Raw genomic sequence first — 19,739 nt, 5'->3', positions numbered from 1 at the left:
CCGTGGTGCTACAACGCTCCCTTAGTGAAGCACTGGACGTGCCCTCGGCACGGCGACACCGAGAGCCCCAACCCGCGGGGACCGGGGGGCACCGGATCCGCTGTCCCCCTCCCGGTGCCATCGCGCCGTTGCCAGGCCGGGACCCGATTTTACCGTGGTCCCCTGCGGGGGGAGCCCCTTGCCCATTTTTTGGGGGGGGGGGGGGGTTGGTCTCCCCATTTCACCGTGGGGCAGAGCTGGGGAAGCTCGGCGCCGGTCCCGGTGCCGTTACTGTACGATAAACCCGACTGTATGGAAGCTGGCTGCCCCCCCAAATCCTTCCCGATTTCCATGGAAATGGGGCGGGGGGGGAGGGGGGGGGGGGCCCCCGCACTTCGGGGGGGGGCCCCCACACACTTTGGGGGGGGCCCCCCCACACTTCGGGGGGGGATTTGCCTCGGGTGGCCCTGGGGGGGACGGGGGGTGGGGGGGGTGGGGGGGTCGGGGAAGGTTTTGTCCCCCCCGAGGCGGGGGGGGGGGGGGGGGTCCAGCCTGGCCGCGGCGCAGCGCCCACCCGGTGTGTCCCGGGGTCCCCCCAGCCCGGTACCGCCCGCAGCATCCCGGTGCCCCCGCACCCCGAGCATCCCCGGGGGGGGGGGGGGGGGGGGACGGGGACACGGGGACACACGGCAGCCCCCCTCCCGGTCCCGGTGCCGTTCCGCCCAGCTCAAACCGCTTCGGTTCCGCCCAGCACGGCCCGGCCCGGTGCCTCCAGCCTCCCCTACCGGGCGCGCCGCGCCCTGCACCGGGCCGGTGCCGCGGCTGCAGCCGGTGGCGGCGGCGGCGGCGGCGGCGGCGGCGGCGGCGGCGGCGGCGGGGCCCGGCCGCGGGGATGCGGCTGCGGCGGCGCTGAAACGGGCGCGGCTCCGCTCCCCGCTCCCCGCTCCCGGTTCCCCGGCGGAGGCTCCGGTAGCGGCGGAGTCCGCGCCTCCACCATGCGCCTCTTCGCCGGCCTCCTCCTGCTGCTCTCCGCCGGGTCCCCCGCGATGCAGGTAAGGGCGGGGAGGGGAAGGTGGGGGGGGGGGGGGGGGGGGGAGAACCGGGAGCTGTCCTCCCCCCCCCCCCCATGTCCTCGGGATGCCCGGTTTGGCACCGGGGAATCCCCCAGCGCCTGCCCCCCCCCGGGGTGTCCCCGGAGGGGGGGGTGGGGGGGGGGGTGGGGGGGGACGCGACATCGGGCACCCCAAGGTGTGGGGACGCACGGGGTGGGTGCCGAGCGTCGCCCCAACGTCCCGCCAGCCGCCCCGCCTCGGGGGTCCGGGGACGTGGGGGACACGGGGACGGTGCTGCGTCCCCTCCCTCGGGGTGATCCCCAGGTTTGGGACCCCCCCGTAGGGTGGCAGCGGGGACGAGGCGGGGGCCACGTGGGCGACGGGTGGCTCCGCGGGGACGCGCCTTCACACGTGGCCGCCGAGCACGAGGGACACGGCGGCGGCCTGGATCCGGGTGCAAGGAAGGGTCCCCCGGCTGCCCCCCCCAGCTTGGGGACACCCGTGGGGGTGCGAGCGTCCCCTGGGGATGGAGCCGGGGGTGGTGGGCGGGGGGGGTGACACCCATGGGTGCTCCCCAGTGGGGTTTGGGGACGGACGTGGGTGGCTCGGGTCCCCCGGGGTGGCACAGGACCACGTGCCATCACCCAGCCGATGTCCCAGCACCCACGCGCCGCTCGGCCTCGTGCCGGTGCCAGTGGCGGCGCCGCCATCCCCGAGGGGACGAGGACACGAGGGTGGTGGTGGGGGGGGGAGGTCTGTAAATTGCCCCCGTGTCCCCCGCGTCCCCGTTGTGCCACACGCAGCACCCTCCAACCCACCCTGGCCCAGCTCAGCACGCGGCCGCCGCAAGCTGCCGCGGGAAGGGACCGGGGTTTCCTGGAAAAACGGGGGTCCGGGGTGTCCCTACCTGTCACCCCCCCCGCCCCCCCCCCAAAAAAATAACCCCAGGCCCACGGGTGGGCGGCCGGAGCCTCGTGCCGGGCCTGCCTTTGCAATTAGGCGCTTCGTTATGAGCTGCTCGATATTCGGAGGAGGTTGTGCAGCCTGTTGAATATGCATGAGCCCGGCTTGCGTGGGTGGGGGGCCGCAGCCGCATCCCGAACGGGGGGGGGGGGAGTTGCTTTTGTGGGGTGCCGGGGCGATGCCCGGTGGAAACGGGGCTGGTTCCAGGTGGGATTCGGCGTCTCCGTCCCCGCTCGTGGCCCCTGCGTGGGGCTGGGGCTGGGGGGGGGGGGGGGGGTTGGCCCAAAGCAACCTCGGGGTCCGTCCGGGGGGGCAACGGGGCATGGATGGGACATGGGGACCCAAGGGTGCGGGGGGCTGCGGAGGGTTCCCAGCCATGTCCCCAAAATGTGCCGCCCCCCCCCCCCAAAAAAAATGGCCCCCGCTGCACCTCATGGGGTTGGGTTTGGGGTGCACTCGGTAACGAGCGGGGCTTAACGAGCGTTTTGTTCCCGGTCCGCGCTGGATGGGGACGCTGCAGCAGAGTAATAAAGTGGGGAGGATTTTGGGGGGGGAGCCACTATGGGGTCTCCCCATCCCCTGGCTGCGCGATGCCCCCGGGGTGAAGCTGCCACCCCAGAGGTGAAGACACCCCCCCCCCCCCCCCCATCCTGGGCGTCTGCCAGCACCGGGGCCTTGTCCGCAGACCCAGGGGACATGGGGACATGGGGACACGGGGACGTGGGGACGTGGGGACAGCCAGCCCTACAGGTGCTGCCCCGTCCCCTCCATGGGGCCCGGTGTTTGCAGCGCAGAGCCCAGGAGCGCGCCCCAACCCCCCCCGCCCTGTTGGTACCAGGTGGGGCTTTTTTTTTTGTTAGCCCACCCGTGGGTGCCAGCGTGGGGGAGCCTGTGCTGTGCGTGGCCGTCCCCACGCGGTGGCACTGCGTGACCGTGGCGAGGCCCGGAGCCGGAGGCCATAAAACGGGCTCAGAGCCTCGGTGGGGCCTCTGCACCGAGAGGGTCGGGGCTCTGCACCACTGCGCCGAGCAGGTTGAGGCTCTGCACCACTGTGCTGAGTGTGTGAGGGCTCTGCATCGCTGTGCTGAGTGTGTCGGGGCTCTGCATCGCTGCACTGAGCGTGTCGGGGCTCTGCATCACTGTGCTGAGCGTGTCGGGGCTCTGCACCACTGTGCTGAGTGTGTCAGGGCTCTGCATCGCTGCACTGAGTGTGTCGGGGCTCTGCATCGCTGCACTGAGCGTGTCGGGGCTCTGCACCACTGTGCTGAGTGTGTGAGGGCTCTGCATCGCTGTGCTGAGTGTGTCAGGGCTCTGCATCGCTGCACTGAGCGTGTCGGGGCTCTGCACCACTGTGCTGAGTGTGTCAGGGCTCTGCATCGCTGCGCTGAGTGTGTCAGGGCTCTGCATCGCTGCACTGAGCGTGTCGGGGCTCTGCATCGCTGCACTGTGTCGGGGCTCTGCATCACTGCACTGAGCAGGGTCAGATCTCTGCATTGCTGCGCTCAATGTGTCGGGCTCTGCATCACTGTGCTGAGCGTGTCAGGGCTCTGCATCGCTGCACTGAGCGGGTCAGGGCTCTGCACTGCTGCACTGCTGCACTGAGCAGGTCGGGGCTCTGCACCACTGCGCTCGTTGGGTCAGGTCTCTGCACCGCTCCGTTGCTGCACCGAGTGGGTCGGGTCTCTGCACCAATGCATGGAGCAGGTCGGGGCTCTGCACTGCTGCAGCAAGCAGATCAGGGCTCTGCCTCGCTGCACCGAGCGGGTCGGGTCTCTGCACCAATGCATGGAGCAGGTCGGGGCTCTGCATTGCTGCATCAGGCGGTTCGGGTCTCTGCATTACTGCACTGAGCGGGTCGGGGCTCTGCATCGCTGCACTGAGCTGTTCAGGTCTCTGCACCCTGCGCTAGGCAGGGAGCTCGCTGGTGAGGGGACAGGCACGAGGAGGAGGTGAGGATCTGGGGGAGTTTGGGGGGGGGTCTGGAGCTCGGGGGGTGGCTGCAGCCTCAAAGCAAGTTGGGGTGCAGAGGTCACTGCTATCACAGCTGGGGGGGGGGGGGGGGGCAAGGGGGCTGGGGGTCCTGCTCCCCAAGTTGGGGGGTTCTGGGGGTCTTGCTCCTCAAACCAGGACCCGGGGGTCCTGTTCCCCAAAGCAGGGTCTTTGGGGGTCCTGCTCCCCCAAACCCAGGGGTCCCTGGAGGTCCTGCTCACCCTGAACCGTTGGCTCTAGGGGATCCTGCCCCCCCCCCCCCCAAAATGAGGGGTCTCTGGGCTTCCTGCTCCCCAAAACAAGGGGCTCTGGACATTCTGCTGACCCCAAGTGAGGGGCTCTGGGGGTCCTGCCCCTCAAAAGGGGGGGGGTCCTTGGGGACCCTGCTCCCCCCAAACCATTGGCTTGGGGGGGGGAGGCTATCCTGACCCCCTCCTAAGTGGGGGTCTCTGGGTTTCCTGCTCCCCCAAACCATTGGCTCTAGGGGGTCCTGCCCCCCAAAACGAGGGTCTCTGGGGATTCTGCTCCCCCAAACCATTGGCTCGGGGGGCGAAGGGGTCCTGCCCCTCTCCCAGGTGAGGGTCCCTGAGGATCCTGCCCCCCCCCCCCCCCAAGTGAGGGTCCCTGGGGGTCCTGCTCCCCCCAAACCATTATCTCCGTGGGTCCTGCCCCGCAAAACCATCATCTCTGGGGGAGGGGGTGTCCTTCCCCCATCCCAGATGAGGGTCCTTTTGGGGAGGGGGGTTGGGGTCCTTCCCCTAACCCCCCCCCCCCCACACACACACACACCCGTCCCATCCTTTTCCATCCCTTACCCCTTTCCCATTCCAACCCCCGGGGCGGGACAACCCCCCACCCCCCAAAAATTAAAAATAAATAAACAAATAAACAAATAAATAAAATAAAATAAATAAATAAATAAATAAAAACGTTTAAAAAACCAAAAAAAAAGCCCGGGACCACCCCGTGCCGACGTCACGGCGGCGCTATAAGGCCGCCGAGAGCCGCTCGGGCTCCTCAAGCGGCGGGGGCCGGTGCGGGGCTGAGCCCCCGGTGCTGGCGGCGGCGGCCCCGGGTTTGCGGGGGGGGGGGGGGCATGCGGCGGCTGCGAGGGGGGGGGGGCGGCGGCGGCGGCGACATGACGGTGCCGCTGCTGAAGATCGGGGCCGTGCTGAGCACCATGGCCATGGTCACCAACTGGATGTCCCAGACCCTGCCCTCGCTGGTGGGGCTCAACGGCACCGCCGTGTCGCGGGCGGGGACCTCCGAGAAGATCGTGAGTGGGTCGTGGGGTTTTGTTTTTTTTTTTTGGGGGGGGGGGGGGTGTGGGTGTGTGTGGGGGGGTGTGCTCTAAAGAGTGGGGGCCACCGGTGGGGTTTGGGGACTGGGGAGGTGAGGAGCTGCCCTTGGGGTGGGCAGGGTCCGGGATGCAGAGCTTCCCCCCCCCCCCCCCCCCCCCCCCGGTAATAAATGGGAGTAGGGAGAGCTGGGACCCCCTTCCCCCCCCCCCCCCTCCCCCTGCAGCCCGTTTATAGGGACCCCAAAGCATCGGGACACCACCCCCCCCCCACCCTGGTTAGGGAGCGCCGGGACCTCCCCCCCCATCCCCTTCACGGGGACCCCAAAACATTGGGACCCCCCCCATTAGGGAGCACTGGGACCCCCCCCCTCATTTCTGGGGACCCAAAGCATCAGGACCCCTCTTACCCCCCTTCATGGGGACCCCAAAGCATCGGGACCCCCCCCCCTAAATAGAGAGCACCAGGACCCCCCCATCCCCGTCATGGGGACCCCAAAGCATCGGGACCCCTCTCCCTGTTTAGGGAGCACTGGGACCCCCCCCCCTTATTTCTGGGGACCCCAAAACATCAGGACCCCCCCCCCCCCCCGGTTAGGGAGCAGTGGGACCCCCCCCATCCCCTTCATGGGGACCCCAAAGCATCGGGACCCTCCGATTAGGGAGCACTGGGACCCCCCCCCCCCCCCAGTCCTGGGACCCCAAGGAATGGGGATCCCCTCCCCACCTCCAAACGTATGGGGACCCCACTGCCCCCCCCCCCAGGTCAGGCGCAATGGGACCCCCCACATTAATGGGGACCCCAATGCACTGGAACCCCCCCACCCCATGCAGGGAGTGCTGGGGACCCCCCCCATATTCATGGGACCCCAAGGCACTGGGCCCCCCCTTATTTCTCCCCCCCCCCGGGTAGGGAGCACTGGGGATTCCCTGAGTTTGGGGACCCCCCCCCGGGTATGTGAACCCCCCCCCAGGTATGGGGACATCCCTTAGATATGAGGAGCCCCCTCTGATTACAGGACACCCCCCCCGTTATGGGGACCCCCCCCCCCGTGTATGGAGAGCCCTCTTCAGATATAGGGACCCCCTCTGGGTATGGGCCCCCCCCCCCAGGAAGGGAACCCCCCCAGGTATGGGGAGCCCCCCACTTTGGGCACAGAGCCCCCAGCCCTCCCCCCTCTTGGGCAGTGCACGCCAGGACCCCCCCTCCCCAAAAAGAAGCCCGGAGCCCACGCAGGGAAAGAACCCCCAATATTTTTTTTTTTGGGGGGGGGTCCTGGCCCCCTACAGGGTGTCCTGTCCCCCCCTCCCAGACACAAAGCAGCCCCCCCGGCAGGACCCCACTGCTCCCTGCAGCTGGGGGGGGGGGGCTCCAGGGAGGTTGCTGGCCTGGGGAAGTGAGTGACCCCCCCTCCATTTTCAAGTCCCCAAGCTGGGGTCCCCCCCCCCACGTGTGTGTCCCCCCCCCCCCCAAATTTATGGCATTAAAACCTGCGTGAGGAGCATGAAAATAAGTTGGGAGCAAAGCTGGGGGGGGGGGACAGGACACATTTTTTGGGGGGGGTCTGCAACCGCAGCGACAGGGCTGGTGATGCTGCAGGGGGGACCCTGGTGATGCGGAGGGGGACACACACGACCCTCCTGTCCCCCCCCCCCCCGCCACGATCCTTCTTGCCACAACCCCCCCCCCCCCCCCGCCCCCAGCATCCCGCCCCTCCCCGCGCTGCACCCCACTGCGGGGGAAATCCCGCTGGGTGCTGCGGGTGCTTCGGGCACCCCCTTTCTCCCCCCCCCCCCCTTGTATCCCCCCCATCCAAAAGGGTACCCCCCCCCATCCCAAAGGGTCTCTCCCCATTGCCCTCGCCCCACAACCGCTATGGGGCAGGGGCAGAGGCTCCCTTGGGTGCCCCACCTGGCCGAGCGTCTGCGGCGGCCGAGGATGAGCGCGGCGGCCTTCATCACCGCAGCCCCCCCCCCCCCCCCCCCCGCCGCGCGTGCCGCCTCGTGTCGCAGGGCAATTAGCGGCGCTGGGGGGTACGCGACGTTAATTGGCTAATCATTAGGCACTCTTTGGTGGTGGTGGGAGAAAAATCGGTTATCGGCGGGACCGGGAGCCGTGGGGAGCGGGCGCGAGGAGTCGCAAAGCGCCGGGAGGTTTTTCTAGAAAACGTTGGTTTTTGGGGGATTTATTTTATTTTTTTTTTTTGGGGGGGGGGGGGGGGGGTGAAGGGATTAAATAATAAAGTGGAGGTTGGAGGTCGAGGGCTGGGTTCGGCCAGGCCGGGGTGGAGGCAGCGAGGACGCTCGTCCTCCCTAGGGGTTGAGAGGGGACCGGTGATGCTTGGGGACCCCCCGGTGTCCCCAAAAGGACGGAGAGGGGCTGGTGGCCCCCCCAACCCCCCCCCGGCAGAAGGTGTCAGCAGTTTCTCCTCTCCCGAGCCGCGAGCAGGCAGCTCGCCCGAGGAGCTCTAATTAATAACCCCGTGACAGATTGCACAGGCCCTCGGCCGGGCTGCGTTTAACCCAATAATCCCGCCGCCGCCGCCACGATCCCCTCCGCAGCGGGCAGGCGCCGGCTGCCCCCCACCTCCAGCCCCCCCATGGGGCACGAAGCATCCTCACGGCCTTCCCCCCCCCCCCCCCCCCCCCCCCCCAAAGCTTTTTGGCTCTCGGGATGCTCGCGGCGCCGCGCGAAGCCCGGTGTGGCGGCGGGAGCGCCGCTGCCAGCTCGGGGTTTGGCGGCTGAATTATGCATCGAGCCCTCCATGAAGAATTTATGGCTGCTCGCCGCGGCCGGGGGGGGTCCCGGCTAAAGGGAAACGTGGATCGCGGATGCTCTGCGTGGCAGGGGGTTTTGTTAAGTGCGTCACGGCGCGCCGTGGCATTTTCGGGGGGAGAGCGAAGCTTTCGGGGATGCTCCCTGCTCGTTGACGCTCCGCGGGGCGGGTGCTCGCCCATGGGTGCCAGCCGAGCGCTCCCTTCGCCTCCTCCTGCCACCGTTTGGGATCGTGCTGCGGTCGGGGCGATTTCACAGCGCCGCCGGCTGCTTTCTCCCGGAGGTTCGAGCGCGGCGTTCGGCCACGGCCGTGCCCAATAAATCCCTTCCCGCGGGAGACACCGAGCTCAAAGCGCCGCGTGCGAAGCGAGGCAGCGTCCCCGGCTTGTTGCAGGGGACGGGTCATTTATCTCCGCCCGGCTCGGCGCGGAAGCCGCTTGGAGAGAGCTGAGCTCGCCCTCGATTTTCATAATTAATAATTATGAATTACGCATGAAACGCGAAATGGCCCGGCACGAGAAAACGCCGCTTTGTGGCGTGAATAAATCAGGGGAATCTCCCCTTCGGCTTCCTGCCTTAAAATTTGGGGGGGGGGGGGAGGGAAGAAAAGGGAATAAATGCCCTGGCTGGTAGGCCAAGAGCAGGAGGGTGAGCTGCTGACCCCCCCTCTGTCCCGCAGACCCTCTTCCAGAGCCCCGACGAGGGCTGGCAGGTCTACACCTCAGCGCAAGCCCCCGACGGCAAATGCCTCTGCACCGCCGTCATCCCCGTGCAGGGCTCCTGCTCCCGGGACCTGCGCAGCCACCAGCTCCGCCAGCTGACCGAGAAGGTAAATAATTCCCCGTAATTCAGAATAATGATGGGAAATTTGGGGTTTCTTCTTGGGGCGGGGGGGTTTTGCAACGCCTGGGTGCGGGGTGGGCTGCGGTGGGTGCATCCCTTCCCCTGGGGCAAGGATGCTGGCGGTGATGCTCGCGCTTGGCATCCTTCGTGCTCCTCCAGGCAGCCAGGCGCAGTCACTGGTAGGGTGGCTGGGAGGGACTTCCAAGGAGGAATCGTCCAAAAAAAAAAAAAAAAAAGGCAGCAGAAGCTATCAATCAGCTCCTCTCTCCCCAAACTGACCCCGTGCGGTGGGGATGGGGCCGCGTACGCCACCAGCCCGATTAAAGTTTGATCACAGCTCGCTGCGAAACGCCTCCCGAGCGGCTCCCATCAGAGGCAGCCCCGTAAATGCCAGCACTAATAAATAAACAAGCGTTTGAGGAACACGGCCACGGCCGCGTCATTTGAAAGCGTGGAAATGGAATAACTTCGCCGGCTGCGGCGGATCAAATTAAAGAATAAAAGCTCGTAGGGCGGGCTGGGAAACGTGGGCTCAGGCGGTTTAAAACAAAAACAAAAACAAAAACAAAAAACAAATAAGAGCTGAAGCGGGATGAATAAAAGGTATTACTTTATACATTCGAGCTGCAGAGGGAAAATTGGTTTTGCAAGCGTTTACACGAGCAGTGGAGCGGGAGCAGCTCGTTCTGCAGGGACTGGGACACCAGGACGACGTCTGTGGGAAGGGTCGGGTGTATATGGGTGCCGGGCTGAATTACCCGACCCTAATTAGCAGGGTGGATTGGGTCCCTGGCAATTAACCCCCTGTCCCGCCACGCAGGTGCAGAACATCTCCCAGTCCATGGAGGTGCTGGACCTGCGGACCTACCGGGACCTGCAGTACGTGCGCAACACCGAGGCGCTGATGAAGGGCTTGGACTCGAGGCTGCGCGTGGCCGCTGAGAGCCAGAAGAGCCTCAACGCCAAGAGCTTCCAGGTGAGCCCGACGCCCCTGGGTGCTGCTGGGGATGGCTGCAGGGGCTGAGTGCACGGCGCTGTGGGGTGGGTGCGTGGCCTGGGGGGGTCATTGGTGGTGGTGGGCCCAGATCGTGAGCCCAGAGCCCAGCATGAGCATCCTCATGGTGGTCCGGGTGTGTCAGCATCCCCGTGGTGATCCTAGAACCGAGCATCCCTGCAATGATCCCAGAACCGAGCATCCCCGTGGTGGTCCCAAAACCGAGCATCCTCCTGGTGGTCCCCAAACTGAGCATCCCTGCGGTGATCCCAAACCGAGCATTCCTGTGGTGATGCCGCGATGCCACGCGGCCAGGACGAGCCGTGCCGGTAGCAGGACGGCTGCGATGGCCAACTCCCAGCCCAGCCAGCCGCAACGAGTCACCTTTAATTAAATGGCCACCTTTAATTAAACGCGACGCGGCTCTTCCGCAGCAAAGGCCCGATTCCCACCTGGCGAGGGGCAGCTGCGAGCGCCGGCTGCCAACAGATGCAGCCCACACGCCGATGCTGCCGGCCCCACGCCCCTCCAAATCCCATTTTGGGATTATTTGGGTTTATTTTGGGAACCTCTCGGCTTCATCCTGACAGCTAAGGAGTGTTTCTGCCTCGGGAGGGGCTGCTTCTTGGCACTGAATCCGGCTGGAGGAGGCTCGGGGCCCTGCTAGTTGCAGGGACGAGGCATTGATTAAACACCGGGGCTGCAGCAAAACTCACCGGTTTAATTGCTGCAGGAGGTGTTGGCCCCCGGACCGGGATGTGATCCTGCCCTAAAATGACAGGCAAGGAGGGAGAAAAGGCACAGGGAAATCAAGTCATTGCCTGGCCGAGGTCAAAGCGCCCTCAACCTTTTCCTTGGGCTAAAATAAGCAGATTTTTTTACATCCCGGACCTGGTGGAGGGGGGAAATGCTGCTCCCATTCCCGCATCCCTCGCTGCGCACAGCATCGCTCCGATCCCACCCCATGCGCGAAGTGATGGTGAATTTCCACCCACCCGCATCACCAGGCAAATTTTGGGGTGAACCGGGGGCCATCCCGACAGACGGACATCACGGGGCAAGCACAGCCTTAATTTAAGGGATGTTTCGCTTTTTTTTTTTTTTTTTCGTCCCCCTAAGCAGGAGCTCAAGGACAAGATGACGGAGCTGCTGCCGCTGCTGCCCGTGCTGGACCAGTACAAGGCGGACACGCGGCTGATCGTGCACCTGAAGGAGGAGGTGAGGAACCTCTCCGGGAGCCTGCTGGCCATCCAGGAGGAGATGGGCGCCTACGACTACGAGGAGCTGCAGCAGCGGGTGCTGATGCTGGAGGCGCGGCTGCACGCCTGCATGCAGAAACTGGGTATGGCGGCATCCCGGAGCTCGCCGCTCCCACGGGTTGCTCCCGCTTGGGGAGGGTTTCCTAGGGGGGATTTTGGGTGGGGGGGTTCTCCCAGCCCCGCTGACAGCAGTGTCCCCTTCCTGGTTCAGCCTGGATCCAGCTCCTCCTTTTGGCAGCTTCCCATCCCTCTGCCCCATCCCCGTGTCCCTGCGGAGCTCCAGTTCCTCGCTGCCTGCTGCGGGATGCCCTGGGGACCAGGGGAAGCCGCGGTCCCCAAATCCCCCCCCCCCCCCCCATAACCCTGCTCCCTGTCCCCCTGCCCAGGCTGCGGGAAGCTGACGGGCGTCAGCAACCCCATCACCATCCGCGCGTCAGGCTCCCGCTTCGGGTCGTGGATGACCGACACGATGACGCCCAGCGCCGACAGCCGGGTGAGTGGCGGGGACAGCCCTGGGGACAGCGGGGACAGCCCTGCCCGGGCTTCCCGTGGCTCCAGCACGGGTCTTTTGTGGGTGTCTTGCCCCAAAAACCCTCCCAGCCTAAGCAGAGGGGGGGGTTCTCAGTGGTCGGCCCCCAGCTTGGCAGGGTCGGCTCGGAAGTTTTGCAGAACTTCTGCATACAATTTGGGGTGCACGCTGCCTGTGCACCCATGGTGCAAGCTGCCTGGTGTGCAACACACCTCGGTGCATGCTCCCTGGGGTGCACGCTGCCTGTGCACTCAGGATACACGCTCTCTGGGTTGCACACCAGGGGGTGCACGCTCTCTGGGGTGCACACATGCTCTCCAAGGTGCATGCTACCTGGGGTACACCTGCATGCCCCTGCTCTCTGGGATGCATTCCCCCTGGTGCATGCTCTCAGGGGTGCATACACCCTGATGCACACTCTCCGGCGTGCACGCCCCCTGTTGCACGCTCTTCGGGGCACAAGCCCTCTGCAACGTTGCTTGCAGGACACGTGCTGCCTGCACGGATCACCACCAAGTGCTAATGCAGGGAACGGGGCCGTGCAAGGTGCAGGGGGGCCGTGCAAGGTGCAGGGGGGCCGTGCAAGGTGCAGGGGGGCCATACACATCCTACAGCCCACCCCATCAGCTCGAGGCCAGGCGTTTGGGCCACTCACCCTTCACCCTCTCCCGCTGCAGGTCTGGTACATGGACGGCTACTACAAGGGCCGGCGCGTGCTGGAGTTTCGGACGCTGAACGACTTCGTCACGGGGCAGAACTTCGTGCAGCACCTCCTGCCGCACCCCTGGGCCGGCACGGGCCACGTGGTCTTCAACGGGTCCCTCTACTACAACAAGTATCAGAGCAACGTGGCCGTCAAGTACCATTTCCGCTCGCGCAGCGTGCTGGTGCAGCGCAGCCTGGCCGGCGCCGGCTACAACAACACCTTCCCCTACTCCTGGGGGGGCTTCTCCGACATCGACTTCATGGTGGACGAGAGCGGGCTCTGGGCCGTCTACACCACCAACCAGAACGCCGGCAACATCGTGGTGAGCCGCGTGGACCCGCAGACGCTGGAGGTGCTGCGCAGCTGGGACACGGGGTACCCCAAGCGCAGCGCCGGCGAGTCCTTCATCATCTGCGGCACGCTCTACGTCACCAACTCCCACCTGGCCGGCGCCAAGATTTACTTTGCCTACTACACAAACACTTCCAGCTACGAGTACACGGATATTCCCTTCCACAACCAGTACTCCCACATATCCATGCTGGACTACAACCCGCGGGAGAGGGTGCTCTACACCTGGAACAACGGCCACCAGGTCATCTACAACGTCACGCTCTTCCACGTCATAAAGACGTCGGGCGAGCTGTGACCCCGCGCCGGACTCCTCCGCTCGCCCCATTCCTGCTCTTTATTTTTCTACGCCTCTCTCGGGGACGGAGCCTTCCTCCTCCTCCTCTTCTTCGATGATTTTTTCTTTTTTTTTTTTTTTTACATTTCTTTGGTTTCTCCCCGCGGTTCATGGCGCATGGATCTCTTCTGCCTTCATTTGAGCTCGCCTTGGTTGGTTCTGTTTTTTCTTTTTCCCCGATTTTCTTTATTTTGACGGCAAATAAAAGCAGTCTCTTTGACATTTGATGAGGCTCGTGCTTTTATTATTATTTTTTCCCCCGCTCTCTTTATGATCTGGCGCGCAGCAGCTCGGTTGTCTCTCCTGCGTCCCCTCTACAGCCGGCTGCGCTAGCGGGGCCGTCTCCTCCAGATGTGCCGGAGCCGTTGTTTACGGGCATGTTTAATGCATGCGGGTGCGGCGCCGGGGAAATGACAGCAGAGCCGAGCAAGGCAAGGAGGAAGGGAAAATGCAGCACAGCTGCGGCGAGCGGCTGGAGCAGGCTCTGCAAGGGCAGCGAGCCCCAAAACGGGCACCCAGAGGGGTTGGGGCAGCAGGAACCTGGCCCCGGGGTGGGGAGGAAGGATGGAGGGGATGGGATGGGATGGAGGGGTTCAGGGGATGGAGGGGATGGAGAGGTTCAGGGGATGGAGAGGTTCAGGGGATGGCAGGGTTCAGGGGATGAAGGGACAGAGGGGATGGAGGGCTTCAGGGGATGGAGGGGCTCAGGGGATGGGGGAGATGGAGAAGATGAAGAGATGAGGGGATGGAGAAGATGAAGGGATGGAGGAGGTGGGGATGGGGATGATGGTGAGGATGGTGGAGATGGAAAGGATGAAGGGGAGGAAGGAGATGGAGGAGACAGATGGCGTGGATGGAAGGAGGGAAAGGATGGAGAGGATGGAGGAGGTGGGACAGAGGGGCTGGTGGTGACAGCAAGGCCAAAGGGGTGGGGGACAGGGGGGGACCTGTGGGTGGAGGTAGCAGAGGGGCTGGTGCTGTCACCAGGCCTTGGCAGGAATCTCCCCAACCTGGCAAACCTCCAGGGGTGGATTTGGGCACAGCCCAGCCCGCTCCAGCCTCGATGATCAGTTTGTTGTGCGGGGGCTGCAGCCCTGGCCCTGAGACAGCTTGGGCAGGGGGGGACCAGCAACCCTGGGACCTTCACATAATGAAATTGGGGCGATCAAGGGGTTCAGAGGTGGGCAGACCACCCCTTGTGGCACCCCTTCTGCAGCGCATCATTGGCACCGGGGTGCTCCAGGTCTGGGTGCTGCTCCCCAGCAGCGCCTCTGCCCCAGCCCCAGTGACTGGGATACGAGCGGGGGCTCAGCCAAGCCCCCCCTCCAGCCCCATTTGGCGCCGTGGCTCGAGGCTCGCTCATGCAGGGACTTTAATTTGCTGCTGGGGCCGGCGGCCAAGAGCGAGGCACGACCCTGGCACGGGCAGGGCGGGTGTCGAGCAGAGCCAGGGGAGGAGGAGGAGGAGGACGGGGCTCGGCCCCGTGTGTGATGCACAGGCGCCTGGCTGCTGGCTCCAGGCAGCGGATGGCAAATCCCCTGCAAGGGTGATTTAGCAATTAATGCCTGAGCAAGGCTCCCCGCCTCGGTGAGGCCGTATCCAAGCGACCCGTGGGCCACAGACATCAATGCGGGGCCGGGCTGCAGCACGGCTTCTGTGAGGAGCCCTCGTTTGTCAGCAGCGGCTTCCAGCAGCGCCGGGGGCTTTTCTCCAGGCTGCTGAGAGCGGGGTTTAGCAAGGCGTGCAAGCCCCATCCCATCCCAATTGCCATCCCCTTCCCCTCCTCATCCCATTCCCATCCTTATCTTGTCTCCATCCCCATCCCATATCCATTCCATCCCCATCTCATCTTCCTCCCTATCCCCATCCTCATCCCCCTGCCCATCCCATCTCAATTTAATCCTCATCCCTACCTCTGTCCCATCCCATTGACACCCCATCCCATCCCACCCTATGCCATCTGTAATCCCCATCCCCTCCCATATCCACATCTCATCCCTGTCTCCATCCCCCATCTCTTTCCCTATCTCCACCCCATATACATTCCCATCCCCACTGCATCATCATCCCTATCCCTATCCTCACCCCCATCCCATTCCTATGCCCATCCCATCCCCATCCCAATGCCCTTGCCCATCCCATCCCATCCCATCCTACCCCATCCCATCCCATCCCATCCCATCCCATCCCATCCCATCCCACCCCATCCCCATGCCCATCCCACAGAATCACAGAATCACAGAATCATCTAGGTTGGAAGAGACCTCCAAGATCACCCAGTCCAACCTCTGACCTAACACGAACAAGTCCTCCACTAAACCATATCACTAAGCTCAACCATCCCATCCTCATCCCCATCCCCATCCCATCCCATCCACATCCCATCCTGATTACCATCCCCATCCCATCCCATCCCCATCCCCATTCGCATCCCCATCCCCATCCCATCCCCATCCCCATCCCCATCCCATCCCACCCCACCCCACCCTACAGCCCCAGCCCCTTCTCCCCATATTCCCTTCCACTTCTCCATGACCACCCCCGACCTCCAAACCCATCACAGATTCTCCTCCTCCGAGGCCAAAAAATGCCACCGAGCCCGTCGGCTCGCTAACGAAGATTAATGGGGCAGAGCGAAAGCTCTGGGGGACAGCGAGGGCAACGTGCCCTTATCCCCGGCACCAGCACCTGAGGCATGCATCCTGCATCGCTCAGCATCGCATGTAGCCCCCCCCAGCACACGGGTCCGAGCCGGTGGCCCCGTGGGAGCGGAGGCGACGCGGCGAGTGCTGCAGTGCAGCTGCCGGTGACGGCGCGTTCGGTCGGGGAGAAAACGATGCCTTGCCTCCGCGCCGTCGGAACGGCACGCTGCGAATGGGGAAAGTCGGGGGGGGGGAGGTGCGAAAAAAAAATGAAAAAAAAAAATAAATAAACCAAACGCAGGGTGTTTAATAACCTGACACGTGGAGAAAGCCTGCTGGAAACCAGCCTGTCTCCCTGCCCGAAATCACTCATCCTGCAGGCTGGGTTTTTCCAGCCGATTGTGATTCCTGTGAAGGCGCAGCCCGGCCAGGAGGCGCATTGGTTATTCCGCTGCCATCCCAGCTGGGGACTCAGCATCACGCTGGGAATTTTCCCCTGATATTTCCCCCAATAATAGGAGGGTTTCTTCACTCCCCCCCCCTTCAATGCATACAAAAAGTGCCCCGAAATCACAACAGCCCCCCCAGAATGGCTACGAGGGATGCGAAAGTGGTGTCCCAAGGCTCGCCAGGCACCAGCCCTCCCGTTACTAACGAGCTTCATCATTAAGCGTCAGCAGATCCACACCCCCGCGCCCACCCGAGCCGGGGATTCGGCGCTAATCATGTTTACTGCAGAGACTTATTGTGGTGTTCGCAGCCGCCGCTCCCGTCATGGCCCGCCGGGGACTTTCCCCCGAACGAAAGGCAGCGGGAGCTCGATAATTGAGGCTTATTTATGGAAGGGAAGCGGGGAGCAGCGGGAGCTAAAACCGGCCGCCGGAAAAAAACGAGCGCCGGGCTCCGCTCCGCCAGCCTCTGGTGCACTGAGATTTACACCTCGGCCTCCCCACGGGACCTCCCCGCTCCCCGCTCTGGGCTTTTAGCATCCGCCGGGAGCAGGAGATGCGACCCCGGGTGGATTTATGGCCGCTGGGGATAGCGGCGAGGTCGGGGGCTGCTGATGGAGGAAGCCATCCGTCAGCAGCCTCCAGCCTCCCCGGGTGAGGTCGGGCCTCCCACCAGCACCACCGCGCTCGTGGGCGGCTGGTCAGGGATAGGTGTCGTGGCTCAAAAAGGCAACAAGCCCAAGCGTAGTGTGCACAGACATTTTGTCTATAATGCACGGAGCTGCACCCTAAATTGCATCGTTAGATGGGGATGGGGATGGGGTGGGGATGGGGGAGGAATTGGGATGGGATGGGGTTCGGATTGGGGTTGGGAAGGGGTTGGGATTGGGATGGGATGGGGGTGGAGTTGGGATTGGGATAGGGTTGGGATGGGGTTGGGGTTGGGATAGGGTTGGGATGGGGTTGGGGTTGGGATGGGGATGGGATGGGGATGGGGATGGGGTGGGGTTGGGATGGGGGAGGGATGGAGATGGGGATAGGGTTGTGTTGGGGATGGGATGGGAATGGGATGGACATAAGGATGAGAATGGGATGGGACTAGGGATAGGGACAGGGATGGGGTTGGGATGGGAATAGGGCTGGGAATGGAGATGTGGATAGGATGGAGATAGGGATGAGGATTGGGATTGGGAAAGGGGTGGGGTGCCATGGGGCAGCCAGCAGCTGCCTCTTACCCCAACACCCCATCAGCACACCCCAGAGCCCCCCAAAACCTCCCGCCCCCCCCCCAACCCTTGGGCAGCCTGCTCCTTTAATATTTAATGTGAGATTAAAGCCAAATCTAGGGGGATATTTTTTTTTTAATTCCAGTGTATCACGAAATGAGCTATGAATAAAACTTAACTTGGGCAGAAGAGGATTTATTTATGAGTTTCAGCTGAAATTTGCTCCGCCAGGGCCCCAAGCGGAGCAGGCAGGAATACAGATGAGCTCCTGCTTCCAGCAACGCCTGCCAGCAGCTGGGGAAGCTGCAGGTATAAATTTTACCTCCGCCTTCCTCCCTCCCCATATCCCGGCCCAGGCGCCTGCTTTTTGTCTTTTATTTGGATTATTCTGGCGCTGTTTGCTCTCCGAGGAAATTACAGTCGGGAAGCTCGGGGGCTCCTCATGGACGTTCCTCGTGCCCCCCTCAGGGCAAAAGCCACCGCCACAATGGGGTTTTTCCCCCCGTTTCCCCCAAATCGAGCCCCCCCATCCTCATAGGATGAGCACCCCAAGGCTGAGCATGCCCCCCCCTCCCAATCAGGAAAACCAATTTACCTCCATCTTTAATTAATTAGCTCGAGCTAATGAAAGCATCGCATTTCCACAAAGACCCAGGATCCCAGGGTCCAGCCCAGCATCGCAGCAATATTTGGAAATTAAACCGATAAATAATAGATGCTCACCGTTAATGAACTGATTTTAAATGGAGATACTTTATTTTTATTTTTTTTTTAATTCGCGACTTTTCTGCTCTCAGGAAAGTCATTAGCACCTGCCTGGGAGCAGAATTAAGTCGGAGAACAGTAATCGATTCCTTTTATTAGCAAATTGAGAAGCGCTTTAATATTTATCGGTTTATTGTTCAGAAATCATCTGGGAGGAAAATGCCCCTCTCCCACTCTGAATCCCACGCAAAGTTTCGAGAATTAAATTTATTAGGGGTATAAATTTATAATGGCCTAACTCGCTACACAGATGGAATATATATCGCTAATGTAATTTTCCAAACCAGTGATGAGCGTGTCTGAGGGATTTTTTACGGCAAAGTAATACAGTCTAATATATTGCAGAACAGCAAAATATATTAGATATGTATATGAAACACATCCAAAAAAAAAAAAAAAGGGATGATGGATTGTGCTGTGCTGCACCCGAAGTGCCGGGGAAGCTGCTTGGCTGAGATGCTCGGCGCCCACGGGGACCGCGTGGGGACAGCGGCAGCCAAAGCACGGGGTGGGGGAGCTGCTGATCCCCCCTGGGACCCCGAGTGGTCCATGAGTGTCCCGGGACCCCCAAACCCCAGCCCCTGGCTTCCTGCCTCCCTCCTGCTGCTCCTCCGAAGCCAGCGCCTTCCTCCCGCAGCCCGAGATGGCCTCGTTATGCCAAAGAGCTCATTTAAGTGAGGCCAATTTCAGTCCCTGGCATGTCTAAATGAGCTGGGCTGCTTCCCTCTCCTCCTCGCTTCCCAAGGTTAGCGCGCGCAGAGCGGTGGGAGCCTGCGGAGCACGCATGAGTGGCTCTGGAAAAAGCAGGGAAAAAAAAAAAAAAAAGGAGGAAAGAAAAAAAGAAGGTAAACGGGGTCTAATTGGCGTAATGGGGGCTAATTTGTTTTCAAAAGCCGCCTCTCCCCTGACCCAGGGAATTGGCATCGCCTGAACAACACCGGCAGCGTGCTCTCCCGTGGGGACCGCGCTTCAGCGTCTCCTCCTGGTGGTGCCGGCACCGGCAGCACCCAAAGGTGCGAGGCTGGGTGCTAGGGTGCGGCCGCTGCCCCCCGCAGGGACCAGCCCCAGCGCTGAGCCCTCGCCTGCTTGGAACCCCCCAACCACCCGGCCTTCCCTTCCTCCCCCCTCCCTCCCTCCCTTCTTCTCCCTTTCCTTCCTTCCTTCCCTCCCTCCCTCCTTCCATCCCTCCCTTCATCCCTCCATCCTTCCTTCCATCCCTCCCTCCTTCTCCCTTTCCTTCTTTCCCTCCCTCCCTCCATCCATCCCTCCTTCCATCCATCCTGCCTTCCCTTCCTCCATCCATCCATCCCTCCTTCTCCCCTTCCTTCCTTTCCTTCTTCCCTCCTTCCATCCATCCTTCCATCCTTCCTTCCATCCATCCCTCCTTCTCCCCTTCCTTCCTTCCTTTCCTCCTTCCATCCTTCTTTCCATCCTTACCTCCCTCCTTCTGTCCTTCAGTCCATCCCTCCTTCCTTCTCCCCTTCCTTCCTTTTCTCTTTCCATCTGTCCTTCCTTGCACCCATCCTTCCATTCCTTTCCTCCCTCCTTCTCCCCTTCCTTCCCTTCCTCCCTCACTCCTTCC

The 19,739-nt window shown here is 63.0% G+C and overlaps 1 protein-coding gene across 2 annotated transcripts; it reads left to right on the top strand.

Annotated features, from left to right (window-relative positions):
• Positions 1–926: 926 nt before the first annotated feature.
• Positions 927–13,158, top strand: OLFM2 (olfactomedin 2). Of its 2 annotated transcripts, none has more exons than XM_035571706.2 (6): positions 927–1,031; positions 8,736–8,885; positions 9,720–9,875; positions 11,016–11,235; positions 11,539–11,645; positions 12,359–13,158. In XM_035571706.2, the coding sequence occupies exons 1-6, from the start codon at positions 975–977 to the stop codon at positions 13,034–13,036; spliced, it is 1,368 nt and encodes a 455-aa protein (XP_035427599.1). In that variant the 5' UTR covers positions 927–974; the 3' UTR covers positions 13,037–13,158. The 2 variants fall into 2 exon arrangements, with proteins under 2 accessions (XP_035427599.1, XP_035427598.1); XM_035571705.2 differs by having other exon boundaries at positions 11,013–11,235.
• Positions 13,159–19,739: the final 6,581 nt, after the last annotated feature.

The sequence above is a fragment of the Cygnus atratus genome, chromosome 30 (assembly GCF_013377495.2).
Source record: "Cygnus atratus isolate AKBS03 ecotype Queensland, Australia chromosome 30, CAtr_DNAZoo_HiC_assembly, whole genome shotgun sequence".
In the NCBI taxonomy this organism is placed as follows: Eukaryota; Metazoa; Chordata; class Aves; order Anseriformes; family Anatidae; genus Cygnus; species Cygnus atratus.
This window is presented reverse-complemented; position numbering and strand designations above follow the sequence as displayed.